This window comes from Mobula birostris, chromosome 11 (assembly GCF_030028105.1).
Source record: "Mobula birostris isolate sMobBir1 chromosome 11, sMobBir1.hap1, whole genome shotgun sequence".
In the NCBI taxonomy this organism is placed as follows: domain Eukaryota; kingdom Metazoa; phylum Chordata; class Chondrichthyes; order Myliobatiformes; family Myliobatidae; genus Mobula; species Mobula birostris.
In genome coordinates this window covers 102,613,632-102,630,442 of record NC_092380.1, presented here as the reverse complement: position 1 = coordinate 102,630,442, position 16,811 = coordinate 102,613,632, and the positions used below count along the sequence as shown (strand labels likewise).

General features: G+C 42.5%; 1 protein-coding gene across 1 annotated transcript in view; it reads right to left on the bottom strand.

The window, feature by feature from the left end:
• Positions 1 to 16,811, bottom strand: part of ano1a (anoctamin 1, calcium activated chloride channel a) — a 297,185-nt gene that overhangs the window by 244,602 nt on the left and 35,772 nt on the right. The window contains exon 3 of the mRNA XM_072272773.1: positions 8,897 to 9,081. Within this exon, the coding sequence (XP_072128874.1) occupies positions 8,897 to 9,081 (185 nt within the window). The remainder of the gene's footprint in view (positions 1 to 8,896; positions 9,082 to 16,811) is intronic.

Genomic DNA, 16,811 nt, shown 5'->3' with positions numbered 1-16,811 from the left:
TAATGGACTCCAAATTCTTCTGAACCACTGAAGTCAGGCTAACTGACCTATAGTATCCCTTCTTCTGCCTCCTCTCTTGTTAAAGAGAGGGGTGACATTTGCAATTTTCCAGTCCTCCAGAACTATTCCAGAATCTAGTGATTCTTGAAATATCATTACTAATGTCTACACAATCTCTTCAGCAACTTCTCTCAGAACTGTGCTGTATAGTCCATCTGGTTCAGGTGCCTTATCTACCTTCAGATATTTCAGCTCCCTAAGCATATTCTCCTTACTTCTAGCAACTACACTCACTTCTGCCCCTTGACATTCCTGAATTTCTGCCATACTGCTAGTGTCTTCCACAGTGAAGATTGACACAAAATACTTATTAAATTTATCTGCCATTTCTTTGTCCCTCATTACTACCCCTCCAGTGTAATTTTCCAGTGGTCCAATATCCATTCTCATCACTCTTTTACACTTCAAATGTCTGAAAAAAAAAACATTTGCTATCCTAGTTGTTATTATTGGCCAGCTTACCTTCTTATTTCATCTTTTCTCTCCTTATGGTTTTTTAAGTTGCCTTCGGTTGGTTTTTAAAAGCTTCCCAATAACCCAACTTCCCACTAATTTTTGTTCTATTATATGCCCACTCTTTCTCTTTTACGCTGTCTTTGACTTCCCTTGTCAGCAATAGTTATGTCATCCTCCTTTTAGAATATTTCTTCATCTTTGGGGTGTATCTATCCTGCACCTTCCAAATTGCCCCCACAAATACCAGCCATTGCTGCACTGCCATCATCCCTGCTAGTGTCCCCTTCCAATCAACTTTGGCCAACTCTTCTTTCATGCCTCTGCAATTTTCTTTGCTCCACTGTAATGCTGATACATCTGACTTTAGCTTCTCCCTCTCAAATTGCAAAGTAAATTCCCTCTCAGGATAATTACTGCCTTCCAAGGGTTCTTCTACCTTAAGCTCCCAAATCAAATCTGGTTCATTAGACAACACCTAATCCAGAATTGCCTTTCCCCTAATGGACTCAACCACAAGCTGCTCTAAAAAGCCATCTCTTAGGCATTCTACAGATTCCCTTTCTTGGGATTCAGCACCAACCTGATTTTCTCAATCTAGCTGCATATTGAAATCCCACATTACTATTGTAATCTGACCTAACACATCATGAAGACCCTAGAGAGGCTGGTCCTGGCTCACCTCCAACCTCTGGTAAGATCAACCTTCAATCCCCTGCAGTTTGCCTTCTGGGAGCACATTGAAGTTGACGATACTGTCATCTACCTGCTGAATAGAGCCTACTCCCATTTGGATAAGCAAGGCAGCACAGTGAGGATCATTGTTTTTGATTTTTCAAGTGCCTTCAATATCATACAGCTCTCATTGCTTGGGGGGTGCGGGGAAAGCTCCTTTCAATGCATTTTGGCACTTCCATTGTATCCTGGATAATGGACTACCCGAATGGCAGATCACAGTTTGTGCAGCTTCAGAGCTGTGTGTCAGACATGGCTATAAATAGCACTCTGGCCCCACGGTGGACTGTCTTGGCTCCCTTCCTTTTAATCCCGTATGCCTTGGACTTTAGATACGACACTGAGTCATATCATCTGCAGAAATTCCCAGATGACTCAGCAGTAGTTGGGTGTATAAAGGGAGGGTGGGAGGATGAATAAATGGTGGAGGACTTTGTCAAATGATGCAAGCTAAATCATCCACAGCTCAGCATCAGTAAAAAGGAGATAGTGATGAACTTTAGGAAGACTAAGTCTGCACTGCTCCCTGTTACTATTAATGGTGAGGATGTAGATGTAGTGAGGACCTACCAAGTACCTGAGGATGACAGACTTGAGTAGAGCACCAACACAGAGGCTGTGTACAAGGAGGGCCAGAGTTGCCTTTACTTTTTGAGGAGACTGAGGTCCTTTGGAGTATGCAAACCTCTCCATCACATATTCTACCAGTCTGTTATCGCTAGTACAATCTTCTATGTGGTGGTGTGCTGGGGCAATGGCATCAACATTGGTGATGCCAACAGGCTCAATAAGCTGATTAGAAAGGCTGGCTCAGTTACAGGAGTCAAACTGGACACACTGGAGGCTGTGGCAGAACAAAGGACCCTATGAAAAATCCTGGCAATTCTGGACAATGTTTCTCACCCTCTGCATGCCACCTTGGCTGAACAGAGGAGCACTTTTAGTAATAGACTAAGACAACTGTGCAGCTCCGAAGAGCGCTATATAAGGTCACTCTTACCCTCGGCCATTAGGCTCTATAATGAGTCAACCTGTAGCCAGGGAAATGATGGCTCCCTCCTGTTAGACTGTTTGAGGTAACTTATTTTTTATTCTTTTTTTACTTCTAATATTAAATCTGTGCAATTGTAATGCTACAATTATAATAAAGTATCATTCTATCTATCTAACTTGCCCTTATTAAACGCCTTTTCTATTTCACATTGAAATTTGTATCCGACATCCTGGCGACTGTTGGGAGGCCTGTACATAACTCCCATCAGGGTCTTTTTACCCTTGTAATCTTTTAACTCTACCCACAAGGATTCTACATCTTCTGTTCCTATATGACTTCTTCCTAAGGATTTGATTTCATTTGTTACCAACTGATCTACCCCACCCCCTCTACCTACCTGCCTGTCCTTTCAATATGAAGTATATCCTTAGGATGTTAAGCTCCCAATTATTATAGTGTAATGTTCGGAACAATGGGCACCAAGAGAGTATAGAGTATTTTGAAGACAAAAGAAAGTTTTAGTTAGCAGCTGGATCCAATCAATGGTAAATAACCAAGGCTTGTCAAGAACAAATGAAGGTTAATGTTTCCCTGACCAAAAATTCTCCTAGACTAACAATTTCTTATCTTGCCTGTCTTCCTCTCATTATTTAGTGTAGACAAAATGAAAGGCGTTTTCAACCCATGTATAGGCCTGGTTTTTCTCAATTAATTAAACAATGTTACTCCTCTTAAGTATTTGACATGTCTGTCTATATTTTCCCCAAATAAGGGAATCCCTGCAACCATGTATTCATTGAACCAAGATTGAAGGAGTTTAAATACCAGTTGTATATAAGATGGAGGCTGTGATGCAAAGGATACAGAGAAGGAGGCAGTGCTCTGGGGGAGATGGACTGAATCATATGAGTGAGTCAGTTTTTAGGGAAGGCTGGATAATTAACCAGATGGATAGGAAAATAATTCCAAGTTGTGAACCGAGACATACTGCTGGACCCACTTAGAAAGAACAGGTCAAACAATCAAACTCATATCTTAATGATAATGGACAATATTTGTTCCTGGTAAATCAACACTTACTTTATACATCACATGCTTGTTTTCATATCTATTTGTGCCTCCGATTCACCCATCTCCTCCAGCCCTTTAATTTTCTCGGGTATTTTTCCTCCTCTAGTTCTAGTCTCTTTTCCAAGAGGACCACAACCTTGCCATGGTTTGGAGGCTTGCATACCTCAATGACCCAGAGAGCTACTGTACATTGGCTGAAGTCAGGGCTTTATGCTGTTGGTAGGGTCACCCATGCCAAACAGGCCAAGCAGTAGAGGCCAGACTAAGAGTGGTCTACCTGTCCTCCAGGTTCGGGGGTTCAGCTCGGAGCTAAGACCCAGACCAGTAAAACGAAATTGTTACAAAACATAGAAATCTACACCACATTTCAGGCCCTTTGGCACACAATGTTGTGCTAACCATGTAACCTACTCTAGAAACTGCCTAGAATTTCCCTACCACATAGCCCTCTATTTTTCTAAGCTCCATGTACCTATCTAGGAGACTCTTAGAAGACCCTATTGTATCTGCCTCTACCACCATTGCCGGCTGTGCATTCCATGCACCCACCTCTTCCTGTGTGAAAAAACTTGCCCCTGACATCCCCTCTGTACCTACTTCCACACCTTAAAAATATGTCCCGTCATGTTAGCCATTTCTGCTCTGGGAAAAAAGCCTCTGGCTATCCACACAATTAATGCCTCTCATCATCATATACACCTCTATCAGGTCACCTCTCATCCTCTGTCGCTCCAAGGAGAAAAGGCCAAGTTCACTCAACCTATTCTCATAAGGCACATTCCCCAATCCAGGCAACATCCTTGTAAATCTGCCCTTGCACTCTTTCTATAGTATCCACATCCTTCCTGTAGTGAGGTGACCAGAACTGAACACAGCAATGAGTGTGACAGTATTCCTGACTATTTCTGAGTCTCCACCCATGTCTTGCATGACTGACAGTAGTGAAAACCGAGAGAAAACTATTGATATAATGAGTAAACTGTGAACACCACCAGAGATGGATGACTTTCATTGCTGTCCTAAATGCCAGAGTAACAGGCAGTAAGTTCTAGCCTCTGGAAATTCCACTGACATCCATAGCTTCAACTGTAGAGCTTCAAAACTCTTCATTGCCCTACCAAATCCTCCCCACTTCCCCCACCTGTCCTTCTTTAAGATGATCCATAAGACCCACCTCTGACCAAGCTATTGATCTACTCAAATGTTCATTAATGTGTGTGTTTATTAATTTTCCACTGAAGAACTTTGGAACATTTCACTATATTAAGGGGGGGGGTGAATAAATAGAAGCTATTATCGTTTCTTGGGCTATTGAATGCAGTTCATCACAGTAGTACCCAAAAGGTGGATGGAGAAGATGCCAAGAACTTTACATAAACCAAACATCCTGATTTATTCATCAATCTTGAATGCTGACATTATCAACTTGTAGGCATAGCTAACACAGAAGCATTGTAATACCTTGCCTCCTGTCATCTCAGCTGTTGACAGTATCAGTTATACATCTCAATGTATTGTGTTGTGTTCATGTAATGCAATGTTCTTATTATTTAAAATTAAGGTACTGTTACTTCCATTGTGATTGCAAGGGAATTCTAATTCACATTCTTATTTTCTGCTTCAGTGACACCAAGGTCAACTCATTCGTTCAGTAGGTTTTAAATATCCCAACTGATAATTAGTAATGTAAGTGTAGATAGAATGGAGCTGGTTGGTAAAAAATATATTTGGTTGTAGCGGAAGATTATGTGGCTTATTAAACCATGCCCTTTTGCTGAAAAACTTATGAAATATTTACAATTCTTTTGAAGTTTTTGATCATTTTCCTCATACGTAGTTACCATTTTCATCAACCTAATTTCACTTATTTGTTCATTTTTTCCTGTTTACTCAATATACCCTTAATGGCTACTTTATTAGGTACACCTGCTCGTTATGTGGCAGACACTCAAAACATAAAAGCATGCTGATATGGTCAAGAGGTTCAGTTGTTGTTCAGACCAAATATCAGAGTGGGGAAGAAATATGACCTAAGTGACTTTGACCATGGAATGATTTATGGTGCCAGATGGGGTGGTTTGAGTAGCTCAGAATCTGCTGATATCCTGGGACTTTTATGCGCAACAGTCTCTAGAGTTTACAGAGAACGGTGCAAGAAACAAAAAAACATCCAGTGAGTGACAAAAGCAAAGAAGGCTACCTAATGAGAGAGATCGGAGGAGATTGACCGGACTGGCTCAAGTTAACAGGAAGGCGACAGTAACTCAGGTAATTATTCCTTACAACACTGGTGTGCAGTAAAGTAAAGAATCTCTGAACACACATGTCGAGCCTAGAAGTGAATGGGCTCCTGTAGCAGAAGACCACAAACATACATGCAGTGGGCACTTTATTAGGAATTTTATATATTTATAGCTAAATAGCTGCAGGGCACAGTGGTTAAATTACAGATTGGCATACAAAGCCTGAGCCATTAATCTAAAGACATGAGTTCAAATTCCTCCTTGGCAGCTGAAGATTTTAAGTACATGTACATTCATAAATCTGCAGTGAAAAGTGACACTAACAATGACAGCTATGCAACAACAAGATGGTTGTAAATACTAGAGACACATGTGAGCATACAATGTAGAATCACAAAGGGTGAACGAGTTTAGTTATGAGAAGACTGCAAACACTGTGACCTGGATGTTGATCAAGAGAGAATTTGTTTCATGATTAGTGGGTGGGCTGAGAGGCTGGGTGATAAAATTTAATACCTGGCAAGAAAGATGGGATTGCACTGGAGAGTGGCCAAAGGAGATTTTATGAGGATGCTGCTAGGATTTAAAAACTGTATCTAAAAGGAAAACATAAACACAAGAGATTCTATGGATGCCGGTGATCAAGAGTAACACAAAAAAAAAATATGCTGGGGGAACTCAGCAGCTCAGTCAGCATCTATGGAGAGGAATAACCAGTTGACATTTCAGGTCTAGATCCAATCCCAAAACGTACTTACTACCCGTTACCCCGCTGGCATTTAGGGCAGCAGTGAAGGTCCTCCATCTCTGGTGGTGCTCAGGGATTCCTTCATCACGTCAATAGCTTCCTATTGGTTTTCACTACTGTCAGTCATGCAAATTCTGGGTGGATTCTCAGGAATACCGTCGTACTCAGAGGTAAAAGGATTCTTCATTGCTATTTCCATAGCATTTTTTTTTTACCAGGAGGGTTGTTAGCCCTGAGATAAACTTAAGAACCTGGAGGACCTGTGGGTGGATGACTCTTAAGTCTGTCATCTACCCTTTGATCTGTTTGGCATGGGGGACTCTACCAAGAGCCAAAGCATAAAGCCCTGACTCCAGCCGACGTAGCTCTCAAGGTCATTGAGGAATGCAAGCCTCCAAACCCTTTGACAAGGTTGTGGTCCTCTTTGAGGCAATCCCAAAATGTCAGCTGTTAGCTCCTCTCCATAGATGCTGCCTGGCCTGGTGATTTCCTCCAGCATTTTGTGTGTGTTATTCTAAAATGAAAGCTGGGATCATCTCAGGTTATTTTTGTTTAGTTTAGAGAAGCAGAAGGGAGAACTCTTTGGGATGGGATATTCTTTTTCTCTGAGCAGATGGGTCAACAATCAAGAAACATTCATTTTAAGTAATTGATTGACAGATTAGAGAGGAGATGAGGAAATATTTTTCCACTTGTTCCTAAAAGGGCCATAGTGGCAAACACCCTCATTCCTTTTCACAACTATCTGTGCTCCCGTAGAGTTCTAAACTGTAGTGCTAAGGATATGATGCTGGAAGGTGAGATTAAATCATGTAGCAACTCTTTTGACTAGCATCAATGTGATGGGCTAAATGGCTTCACTCCATGTTGTAAATTTTCAAAGATTCTTTGATTCTTTCCATAAAGTTCTGATAAACCTGGTGAAGGTTTGGGTGGGATGCATGGAATTCTTGGAATCTATCTAAAGGAGGTTCAGGAGAATGATCCCAGGAATGAAAGGTTAACATATGAGGAGTGTTTAATGGCTTTTGGCCTGTACTCACTGGAATCTAATATTAAGGAGGGGGGATCGAATTGAAATATACCAAATATTCAAAGGCCTAGATAGAGTGGATGTAGATAGGATGTTTCCAATAGTGAGAGAGTCTAGGATCAGAGTTCACAGCCTCAGAATAGAAGAATGACAATTTAGAACAGAGATGAGGAGGATTTCTTCAGCCAGAGAGTGGCGAATCAGTGTAATTCATTGCCCTAGATGGCCATGGAGGCCCGGTCAGTGGTTATATACTGTGTCAAGCAGAGGTTGATAAGTTCTTGATTAGTCATGGCATCAAAATTTACGGGAAGAAGGCAAGGACAATGGGGTTGAGAGGGAAAATAAATCAGCCATGATGAAATGGCGGAGCAGACTTTGCAGGCTAAATGGCCTAATTATGCTCCGATGCCTTATGGTCTGGAATGCCTGGGATGCTATGGATCAGTGTTCATCTTTTGGATTTGCCCTTTACAAGTTATTTACTCAGATGTCAGCAGGCTGACAGGTTCAAGGTCCAGTCAGACAAGGAGGAGCTTATAGCAGACGGAGGCCAAGGGTCCCAGAAGTATTCAATCTTTCCCAGGGGGAGGCCTGATCTGTGGAGCTCCATTCCCCAGTCTACGCAGGAGATAGGAAAAAACCTTGGTATGGCAGCAAGGAGCCATATTTCAGCTAATTCTCTTATTTAAGTGTCCGGTGTCCCTGCGGACTGAGGCAAGTACTGTCATGGGTAAGCAAATAAAGTTGGTTAAATATGTGACTATTAGTCTCCCAAGACCTTGAACATCAGTGGCTTGTAGATGAGCAACCAAAGTGTATATTCTAACCTGCTCATTACCTCCCTCTGGTTCCATCTGTCCCAAATTCCACTCTCCTCTCCTATCAGATTCCTTCTTCTTCAGACATTGACCTCTTCCACCTATCACCTCCCAGGTTCTCACTTCATCCTCCCTCCACCCCCACCTACTCGCCTTCCCCCTCACCTGGTTTCACCTATCACCTGCAAATTTTGTACTCCTTCCCCTCCACCCCCTACTTTCTTATTCTGGCTTCATCCTCCTTCCTTCCCAGTTCTGAGGAAGACTCTTGGCCTAAAACATCGACTGTTTATTCCTCTTCATTAATGTTGCCTGACCTGCTGAGTTCCTCCAGCATTTTGTATTATTCTTAATTAATGCCTCCCATCCAAATTCGATTCCCTATTAAAAGTAACCCCTCCATCCACCACTACCTATAGACTGCCAGCAAGCTTATGGAAAAATAAGAGATGAACTAAGTTATAACACATGAATGAAGGGTGAATAAAATGATTAGAAAAAATTTATTTCTTCAAGTAGGAGTTCAGAGCGAAGAAACACAATAAATTTTGGTCTTGGTTGTTCAGGGCTGAGTTAGGAACCATGTTTTCACTGAAAGGATATTATAGAACAAAATTCCCCTTCCTGAAAGAACTACTGAAGTTAAGGGAGGGAGGGAAAGGAAAATCTCAATGAAACACCACAGGCGATGAAGAACAAATAATTTTCGACTTCCTTTCAAAAGAACCTTCCACTTACCACGGATTCTGGCTGCGCATATCCTATATCTTCAATCCCTTTTATATTGATAATGTCAACATCTTTTTTGTCTATTGGTTTAAAGCAGTGCGTCTCATTGTGAAACGTCATGGTGGTATCGAATGATTGTAGCTTCTCCGCTGACTCAGGCAGAACTTCAGGGCCTCTGTTAACCTTGCTTGTATCTAAAAGGGGTAAGAAGTGAGAACCTCTAAATAAAATGTTAAATTTAAAGTAAATTTATTATGAAAGTACATATATGTTACCATATGCTATCCTTAAGATTCATTTTCTTGTAGGCATTCACAGGAACATAAGGAAATACAATAAAAAATTATAAAAAGCAATACACAAGTATACTGTGGAGGTGCCACGGTAGTGTGGGGCACCATGGTAATGTAATAAGAACATAAGATATAAGAATTAGGAGCAGGAGTAGGCCATCTGGCCCATTGAGCCTGCTCTGCCATTCAATAAGATCATGGCTGATCTGGCCATGGACTCATCTCTACCTACCTGCCTTTTCCCCATAATCCTTAATTCCCCTACTATGCAAAAATCTATCCAAACTTGTCTTAAATATACTTACTGAGGTAGCCTCCACTGCTTCATTAGGCAGAGAATGCCAAGGTTCTCCACTCTCTGGGAAAAACAGTTGCTCCTCATCTCCATTCTAAATCTACTCCCCTGAATATTGAGGCAATGTCCCCTAGTTCTAGTCTCACCTACCAGTGGAAGCAACTTTCCTGCCTTTACCTTGTCTATCCCTTTCTTAATTTGATATGTTTCTATACGATCTCCTCGCAATCTTCTGAATTCCAGTGAGTACAGTCCCAGGCAACTCAATCTCACCTCATAGTCTGACCCCCTGATCTCTGGAATCAACCTGGCAAACCTCCTCTGTACCGCCTTCAAACCCAGTATATCCTTCCTCAAGTAAGGAGACCAGAACTGCACACAGTACTCCAAGTGCGGCCTCGCCGGTACCCTGTACATTTGCAGCATAACCTCCCTGCTCTTAAATTCAATCCCTCTGGCAATGAAGACCAACATTCCATTTGCCTTCTTGATAGCCTGCTGCACATGCAAACCAAAATGGTTATCATTAGTGTAATGCTAGTACTGCTTGGGGCATCAGAGTTTGGGGTTCAGTTCCAGTGTCCTCTGTGAGCAAATTAGTATGTTCTTTCCCACGTGCATGGAATTTGTCCAAGTACTCTGCTTTCCTCCCACAGTCCAAAGATGTTCTGCTTAGTAGTTTAACCGGTCATGGTAAATTGTCCTGTGAGTAGGCTGAGGTTAAATTGGTGGGTTGCTGGATGGCACAACTTGATGCCAAAATACAAATAAATTAAATAGACAGAGAATGACAAAATTTCAATGGGCAAAGGAAGACAAACTATGCAAATAAAAATAATACTGAGAAAATGAGTTGTAAAGAGTCCTTGAAAGTGAGTCTGTAGATCATAGAATCAGTTCAGCGATAAAGGAAGTAATCTACGCCAGTTCAGGAGCCGGATATTTGTAGGGTAATAACTATTCCTAAACCTGGTGGTGTGGGATTTAAGGCTTCTGTACTATCTAATAGTAGTAGTGAAAAAGGTTTTTGGCCTGGATGGTGGGGGTCTTGGATGGTGGGGGTCTTTCATGATGGTTGCAGCTTTCTTGTGGCAGTGCTACATGTAAATGTGCTCATTTACGGGGAGTGCTTTGCCTGTGATGGACTGGGCTGTATCCAGCACTTTCTGTAGACTTTTCCATTCCTGGGCATCGGTGTTTCCATACCAAGACATGATGCAACCAGTCAGGATACTCGCCACTGTGCATCGACAGTATAGTTCAACACAATCAAATGACTTGGACTTAAACTATTTACTAAAAATTGTCCAACTGCATCATGGCTTCAGGTCCTCAGTTGCTTAAACCCTTGTCCTTGTCCATGCTTCTGGACATGACTATTCCAACACACACTTGAACAACCCCTGCTAGATGTTCAATATGCTCGAGATCCTCCAAATCTTTGCTGCCACCTCCTAACTTTCACCATCCTATTAAAAGCAACACCTTTAGGTTCATTAACCCATATGGGTTAAGGATTTTAAAGACTTATTTGCCACGCGTACATTGAACCATACTGTGAAATGCATCATTTGCATCAAATCAAATCGGCAAGGATTGTGCTGGGCAGTCCACAAAGGTCACCACACTTCCAGTGCCAACATCATGTGCCAAAAACTTACTATCTGCAAGGGGAAAGCATATAAACTCATTACAGACAGCTGCAGGAATCAAACTCCAATCTTACAGATGGTGCTATCACAGATTGTTACCATGCCACCCTTGGTTCTTCGTTAATTGATCTCCTGATTTTCAAAATCACAACTTTGATCTCACTGCTCCCCATCTCAGTGTTCTTCAGACCCATGGCCTTCCATTTCTGAGCCTCTGCCCACTCATTTTCATCATCTTGCTGGCTTCAACTACCAGGACTCTTAAACTCTAAAATTACATCTCTGAGTGTTTCCTGGTTTTCGAATTCTTTTTATGATACTTCCCATAACTTTCCTCTTTGACCAACCATCCCATCATCTGTCTTATGCTGGTCTCTGACAACCTTTTCTTTGACAATATTCTTATGAAGTACTGAAGAGAGATACTTTGTGATGGTAAAGATCAGAATCAGAATCACTCGATTGCCAGTATGTGAGACATGCCAGAATTGATTGTTGTTTGCTGCCACGCATAAAACACAGGACAATACCGTAACAGACAACACAATAGCAACTAACAATTTACAAGACAGTAGTGCAAACAGTCATGAGCAATCAACAGTTAGCAGAACCATCACATGCGCAAATGTTAATAATCAAACTTAAATAAATGTGATTATATGAACAGACTCAATAATTATCAACAGAAAAAGGCGAGTAGGAAAGACTGTCTAACAGATGTTGTGCAGGGGCAGTTGTGGTATTTCATCTGGATGAGTTTTGTTGAGCAGCTGAATAGATATAGGAAAGAAACTTTGGAGCTGACATGTAGTGATGGAACACACATAAAGTGCTGGAGAACGCAGCAGGCCAGGCAGCATCTATAGGAAGAGGTTCAGTCGACGTTTTGGGCCGAGACCCTTCATCAGGAGGTGTCTGGCCTGCTGCGTTCACCAGCAATTTTTATGTGTGTTGCTTGAATTTCCAGCATCTGCAGATTTCCTTGTGTAGTGATGGACTCATAGTGCCCCACTTATGGCAATTTGGTGAATAAGTGACTTCTATAAAGATATTCTACTTTAAGCAGCTAAGTGGCTAAGAGAAAATAGTACTTGGGAACTTCAGTGTTTATGTCTCTGTGAATTCCTACTCAATTGTGGAGTAACACACAGATAGTGCCAAATTATACTTAGGAAACACAGAGGAGGGGGAAGGTTGGTGCTCCAAATGGAGAGAATTTGAGAATGGAGACAATTCGAGAAAAAATTTGAATTTATTCAAGGGCCCTCTTGGATTGTGCATGTGGCTAGGCTTCTTGGCTTCTTTTAGAATTGATGTTAAAGTTCTTTTACTTGTTTTTTTTAAAGTCCTAATAGTTTGGGACCAGAGTACATCACAGAATAATTTTGGTTTTATAATCTTGCTCAAACTCTCGGGTCTTTTTCTGTCGGTCTCCTCAATTTAAATGATCTCCCTCACAAGATAATTGGCAGGTCAGCTATTTTTAACTACGTTCCCAAACTGTGGAATTCAATACCTAAAATGATCAAGGATGCAGACTCAGTTGACATTTTAAAACTCCAGCTCAAAATGTATTTATTTAACCTTGCTTTTAACTAACACCCGTTTGTCTTTTATTTTCATGTTCATTTTTATTGTTTATATTATTTTCATGTTTGCACTTTATCCCCTTGTAACTTTGAACTACGTTGTTTGTGTGAAAGGTGCTCTATAAATAAGCTATGATTAGTAAGATATGTATTCATATAGTTCTGATATTTTTATGACATTGAAGGAGGCTATTTAATCCATTTAGTGCATACAAGCTCTCAGAGTAACCCCATCGGTCTTATTCTTCCACTTAATTCCCTATAACTGTGGGTGGTAAGGTAGCATTGTGGTTAGCGTAACACCATTACAATGCCAGCAACCTGGTCTGAATTCTGCTGCTGGCTGCAAGGAGTTTTTATGTTCACCCAGTGACCACGTGGGTTTCCTTTGGGTGTTATGGTTTCCTCCCACATTCCTACGGGTTAGTAGGTCACGTGAGTGTCATTGGGCAGCGCAGACTTATTGGGCCGGGAGGGCCTGTTGCCGTGCTGTCTAAACATAAAAATTTAACATACACCTTCCTTCTGCTGGAGATGTAGGCCAGACACAATGATTTCCTCCCAAATTACTTTGTGTGACTTTGTTTATATTTATTTATTTATTGAGCTACAGCGCAGAGTAGGTCCTCATGGCACTTTGAGCTTTGCTGCTCAGAATTCCCCAATTTAATTCTAGCCTAATCCTGAGACAATTTACAATGACCAATTAACCTTCCAACCCGTATGTCTTTGGACTGTGAGAAGAAACTGGAGCACCCGGAGGAAACCCACATGGACCCAGGGAGAACGTACAAACTGCTTACAGGCAGCAGCGGGAATTGAGCCTAGGTCTCCTGTCCTGCAAAGCTTTGTGCTAACCACTATGCTACCATGCTGCCCTTGATGGGGAACTGGCTGGTGGTGGAGTCCCCATGCTCTCCTTATCCTTCTTGCTGGAAGATGCTGTGGGTTCGGGAGATGCTGTCAGAGTAGCCAGGTTTATGGTCAACAGTACAGCTATGGCAGGCCATCTCCTCAGGTACACTGTGCATTGTCAAAATGGATCTCAGATCTTCCACTGTCATAATGTATGATTCCACACGCTTTGCCTGTGTTCATTTTGATTGACAGTCCAACAAGACCAGGAGGGTCTGAAAGCAGTATGTGGATACATTGATGTGGCTTTGCATATTTGTGATGGTGCTCTTTGGAGAGTTTGATTTATGGTCCTGGCAGACTCTGCATTTACCGACCAACTTTTCAACATGCATGTGTAAGCTGGGCCAAGAGGCAATAATGTGAGCTACTGCTTTCCTGTGAACAAGTTCTCTGACTGAATATTTGTCATCTTGATTGGTGGCCTGAAATAGTTTTGCTGATGACATTGCACCATGAGAGAGCTTAGTATTCGTATAAATCCACTTATGAATATTTCATGATAATGACTTCCTTAATCCACGTGATCTTGTGCTAAAATGCTCGAGGAGCTCAGCAGGCCAGGCAGCATCTATGGAGAAACGTACAGTAGATGTTTCGAGCTGAGACCCTTCAAAGGGTCCTACCGAAGGTTCTCCATCTGAAGTGTCGACAGTACTCAGTTCCATAGATGCTGCCTGGCCAGCTGAGTTCCTCCAGCATTTTGTTTCTGTTGCTCGGATTTCCAGCATCTGCAGATTTTCTCTTGTTTGGTATCCTGTGCTTATGTGTGTTAGATCAAAATGAATATATGAAAATGTAAACAAATCTACATATTGTTGTAGGAGATATTCAAGATATAGTTGCAAATTGCTTACGTTAAACACTTTTTAATGAAGTCTCAACATTATATCCTTGACTATGATATAAAAGCAAGTGTGTAATGTTGAGACTTTATAAAGCACTAGTGAGGGCCCACTTGGAGTATTGTGAGCAGTTTTGGGTCCCTTATCTTAGAAAGGACATTCTGAAACTGGAGAGGGTTCAAAGGAGATTCACAAAAATGATTCCAGGATTGAGTGGCTTGTCATATGAAGAGTGTTTGATGGCTCCGGGGCCTGTATTCACTAGAATACGGAAGAATGTGGGCTGACCTCATTGAAACCTATTGAATGGTGAAAGGCATTGAAACATACATCACTTATGTCAAGTTAGATCAGTGAGTATTTGTCTGGGAACAGCCTGCAAGTGTCGGCATGCTATCGGCAACAACATAGTTTGCCCACAACTATACGTCTCTGGAAGGTCAGAGGAGACCAGAGCACCTGGAGCAAACTTGCATGCACACAGAGAGAACATACAAACCCCTTACAGATCGTGGCAGGAATTGAACGCCGATCTTACAGCTAGTGCTGTAAGGTGTTGCGCTAACTGATCCACTAACTGGCCACTTTGGGACATTCCTCTCATAATAGTGTTGGTTATTAATGATTGGTAACCGTTATGAGAAATTACACGAGTTCAATCTTTCAGTGTCAGATTTTCAGGTTTTTATTTATTTGTCAGAGAGCGTCTTCATATTGATGGGGCTTCGCTGAATGTCTTTGAAGTCAATACCTTGTCTTTGAAGTCAATATCTCTACCTGCAATTGGGAAGACAACAGCTATGTCAATACAACACACACAAAGTGATGGAGGAACTCAGATGAATGCACAGTTGATGTAACACACATCAAAGTTGCTGGTGAACGCAGCAGGCCAGGCAGCATCTGTAGGAAGAGGTGCAGTCGACGTTTCAGGCCGAGACCCTTCGTCAGGACTAACTGAAGGAAGAGTGAGTAAGGGATTTGAAAGTTGGAGGGGGAGGGGGAGATCCAAAATGATAGGAGAAGACAGGAGGGGGAGGGATAGAGCCAAGAGCTGAACAGGTGATAGGCAAAAGGGGATACGAGAGGATCATGGGACAGGAGGTCAGGGAAGAAAGACAAGGGGGGGGGGACCCAGAGGATGGGCAAGAGGTATATTCAGAGGGACAGAGGGAGAAAAAGGAAAGTTAGAGGAAGAATGTGTGCATAAAAATAAGTAACAGATGGGGTACGAGGGGGAGGTGGGGCCTTAGCGGAAGTTAGAGAAGTCAATGTTCATGCCATCAGGTTGGAGGCTACCCAGACGGAATATAAGGTGTTGTTCCTCCAACCTGAGTGTGGCTTCATCTTTACAGTAGAGGAGGCCGTGGATAGACATGTCAGAATGGGAATGGGATGTGGAATTAAAATGTGTGGCCACTGAGAGATCCTGCTTTCTCTGGCGGACAGAGTGTAGATGTTCAGCAAAGCGGTCTCCCAGTCTGCGTCGGGTCTCGCCAATATATAAAAGGCCACATCGGGAGCACCGGACGCAGTATATCACCCCAGTCGACTCACAAGTGAAGTGTTGCCTCACCTGGAAGGACTGTTTGGGGCCCTGAATGGTGGTAAGGGAGGAAGTGTAAGGGCATGTGTAGCACTTGTTCCGCTTACACGGATAAGTGCCAGGAGGGAGATCAGTGGGGAGGGATGGGGGGGACGAATGGACAAGGGAGTTGTGTAGGGAGCAATCCCTGCGGAATGCAGAGAGAGGGGGGGAGAGAAAGATGTGCTTAGTGGTGGGATCCCGTTGGAGGTGGCGGAAGTTACGGAGAATAATATGTTGGACCCGGAGGCTGGTGGGGTGGTAGGTGAGGACCAGGGGAACCCTATTACTAGTTGGGTGGCGGGAGGATGGAGTGAGAGCAGATGTACGTGAAATGAGGGAGTTGTGTTTAAGAGCAGAGTTGATAGTGGAGGAAGGGAAGCCCCTTTCTTTAAAAAAGGAAGACATCTCCCTCGTCCTAGAATGAAAAGCCTCATCCTGAGAGCAGATGCGGCGGAGGCGGAGGAATTGTGAGAAGGGGATGGCGTTTTTGTGAGACAGGGTGAGAAGAGGAATAGTCCAGATAGCTGTGAGAGTCAGTAGGCTTATAGTAGACATCAGTGGATAAGCTGTCTCCAGAGACAGAGACAGAAAGATCTAGAAAGGGGAGGGAGGTGTCGGAAATGGACCAGGTAAATTTGAGGGCAGGGTGAAAGTTGGAGGCAAAGTTAATAAAGTCAACGAGTTCTGCATGCGTGCAGGAAGCAGCGCCAATGCAGTCGTCGATGTAGCGAAGGAAGAGTGGGGGAC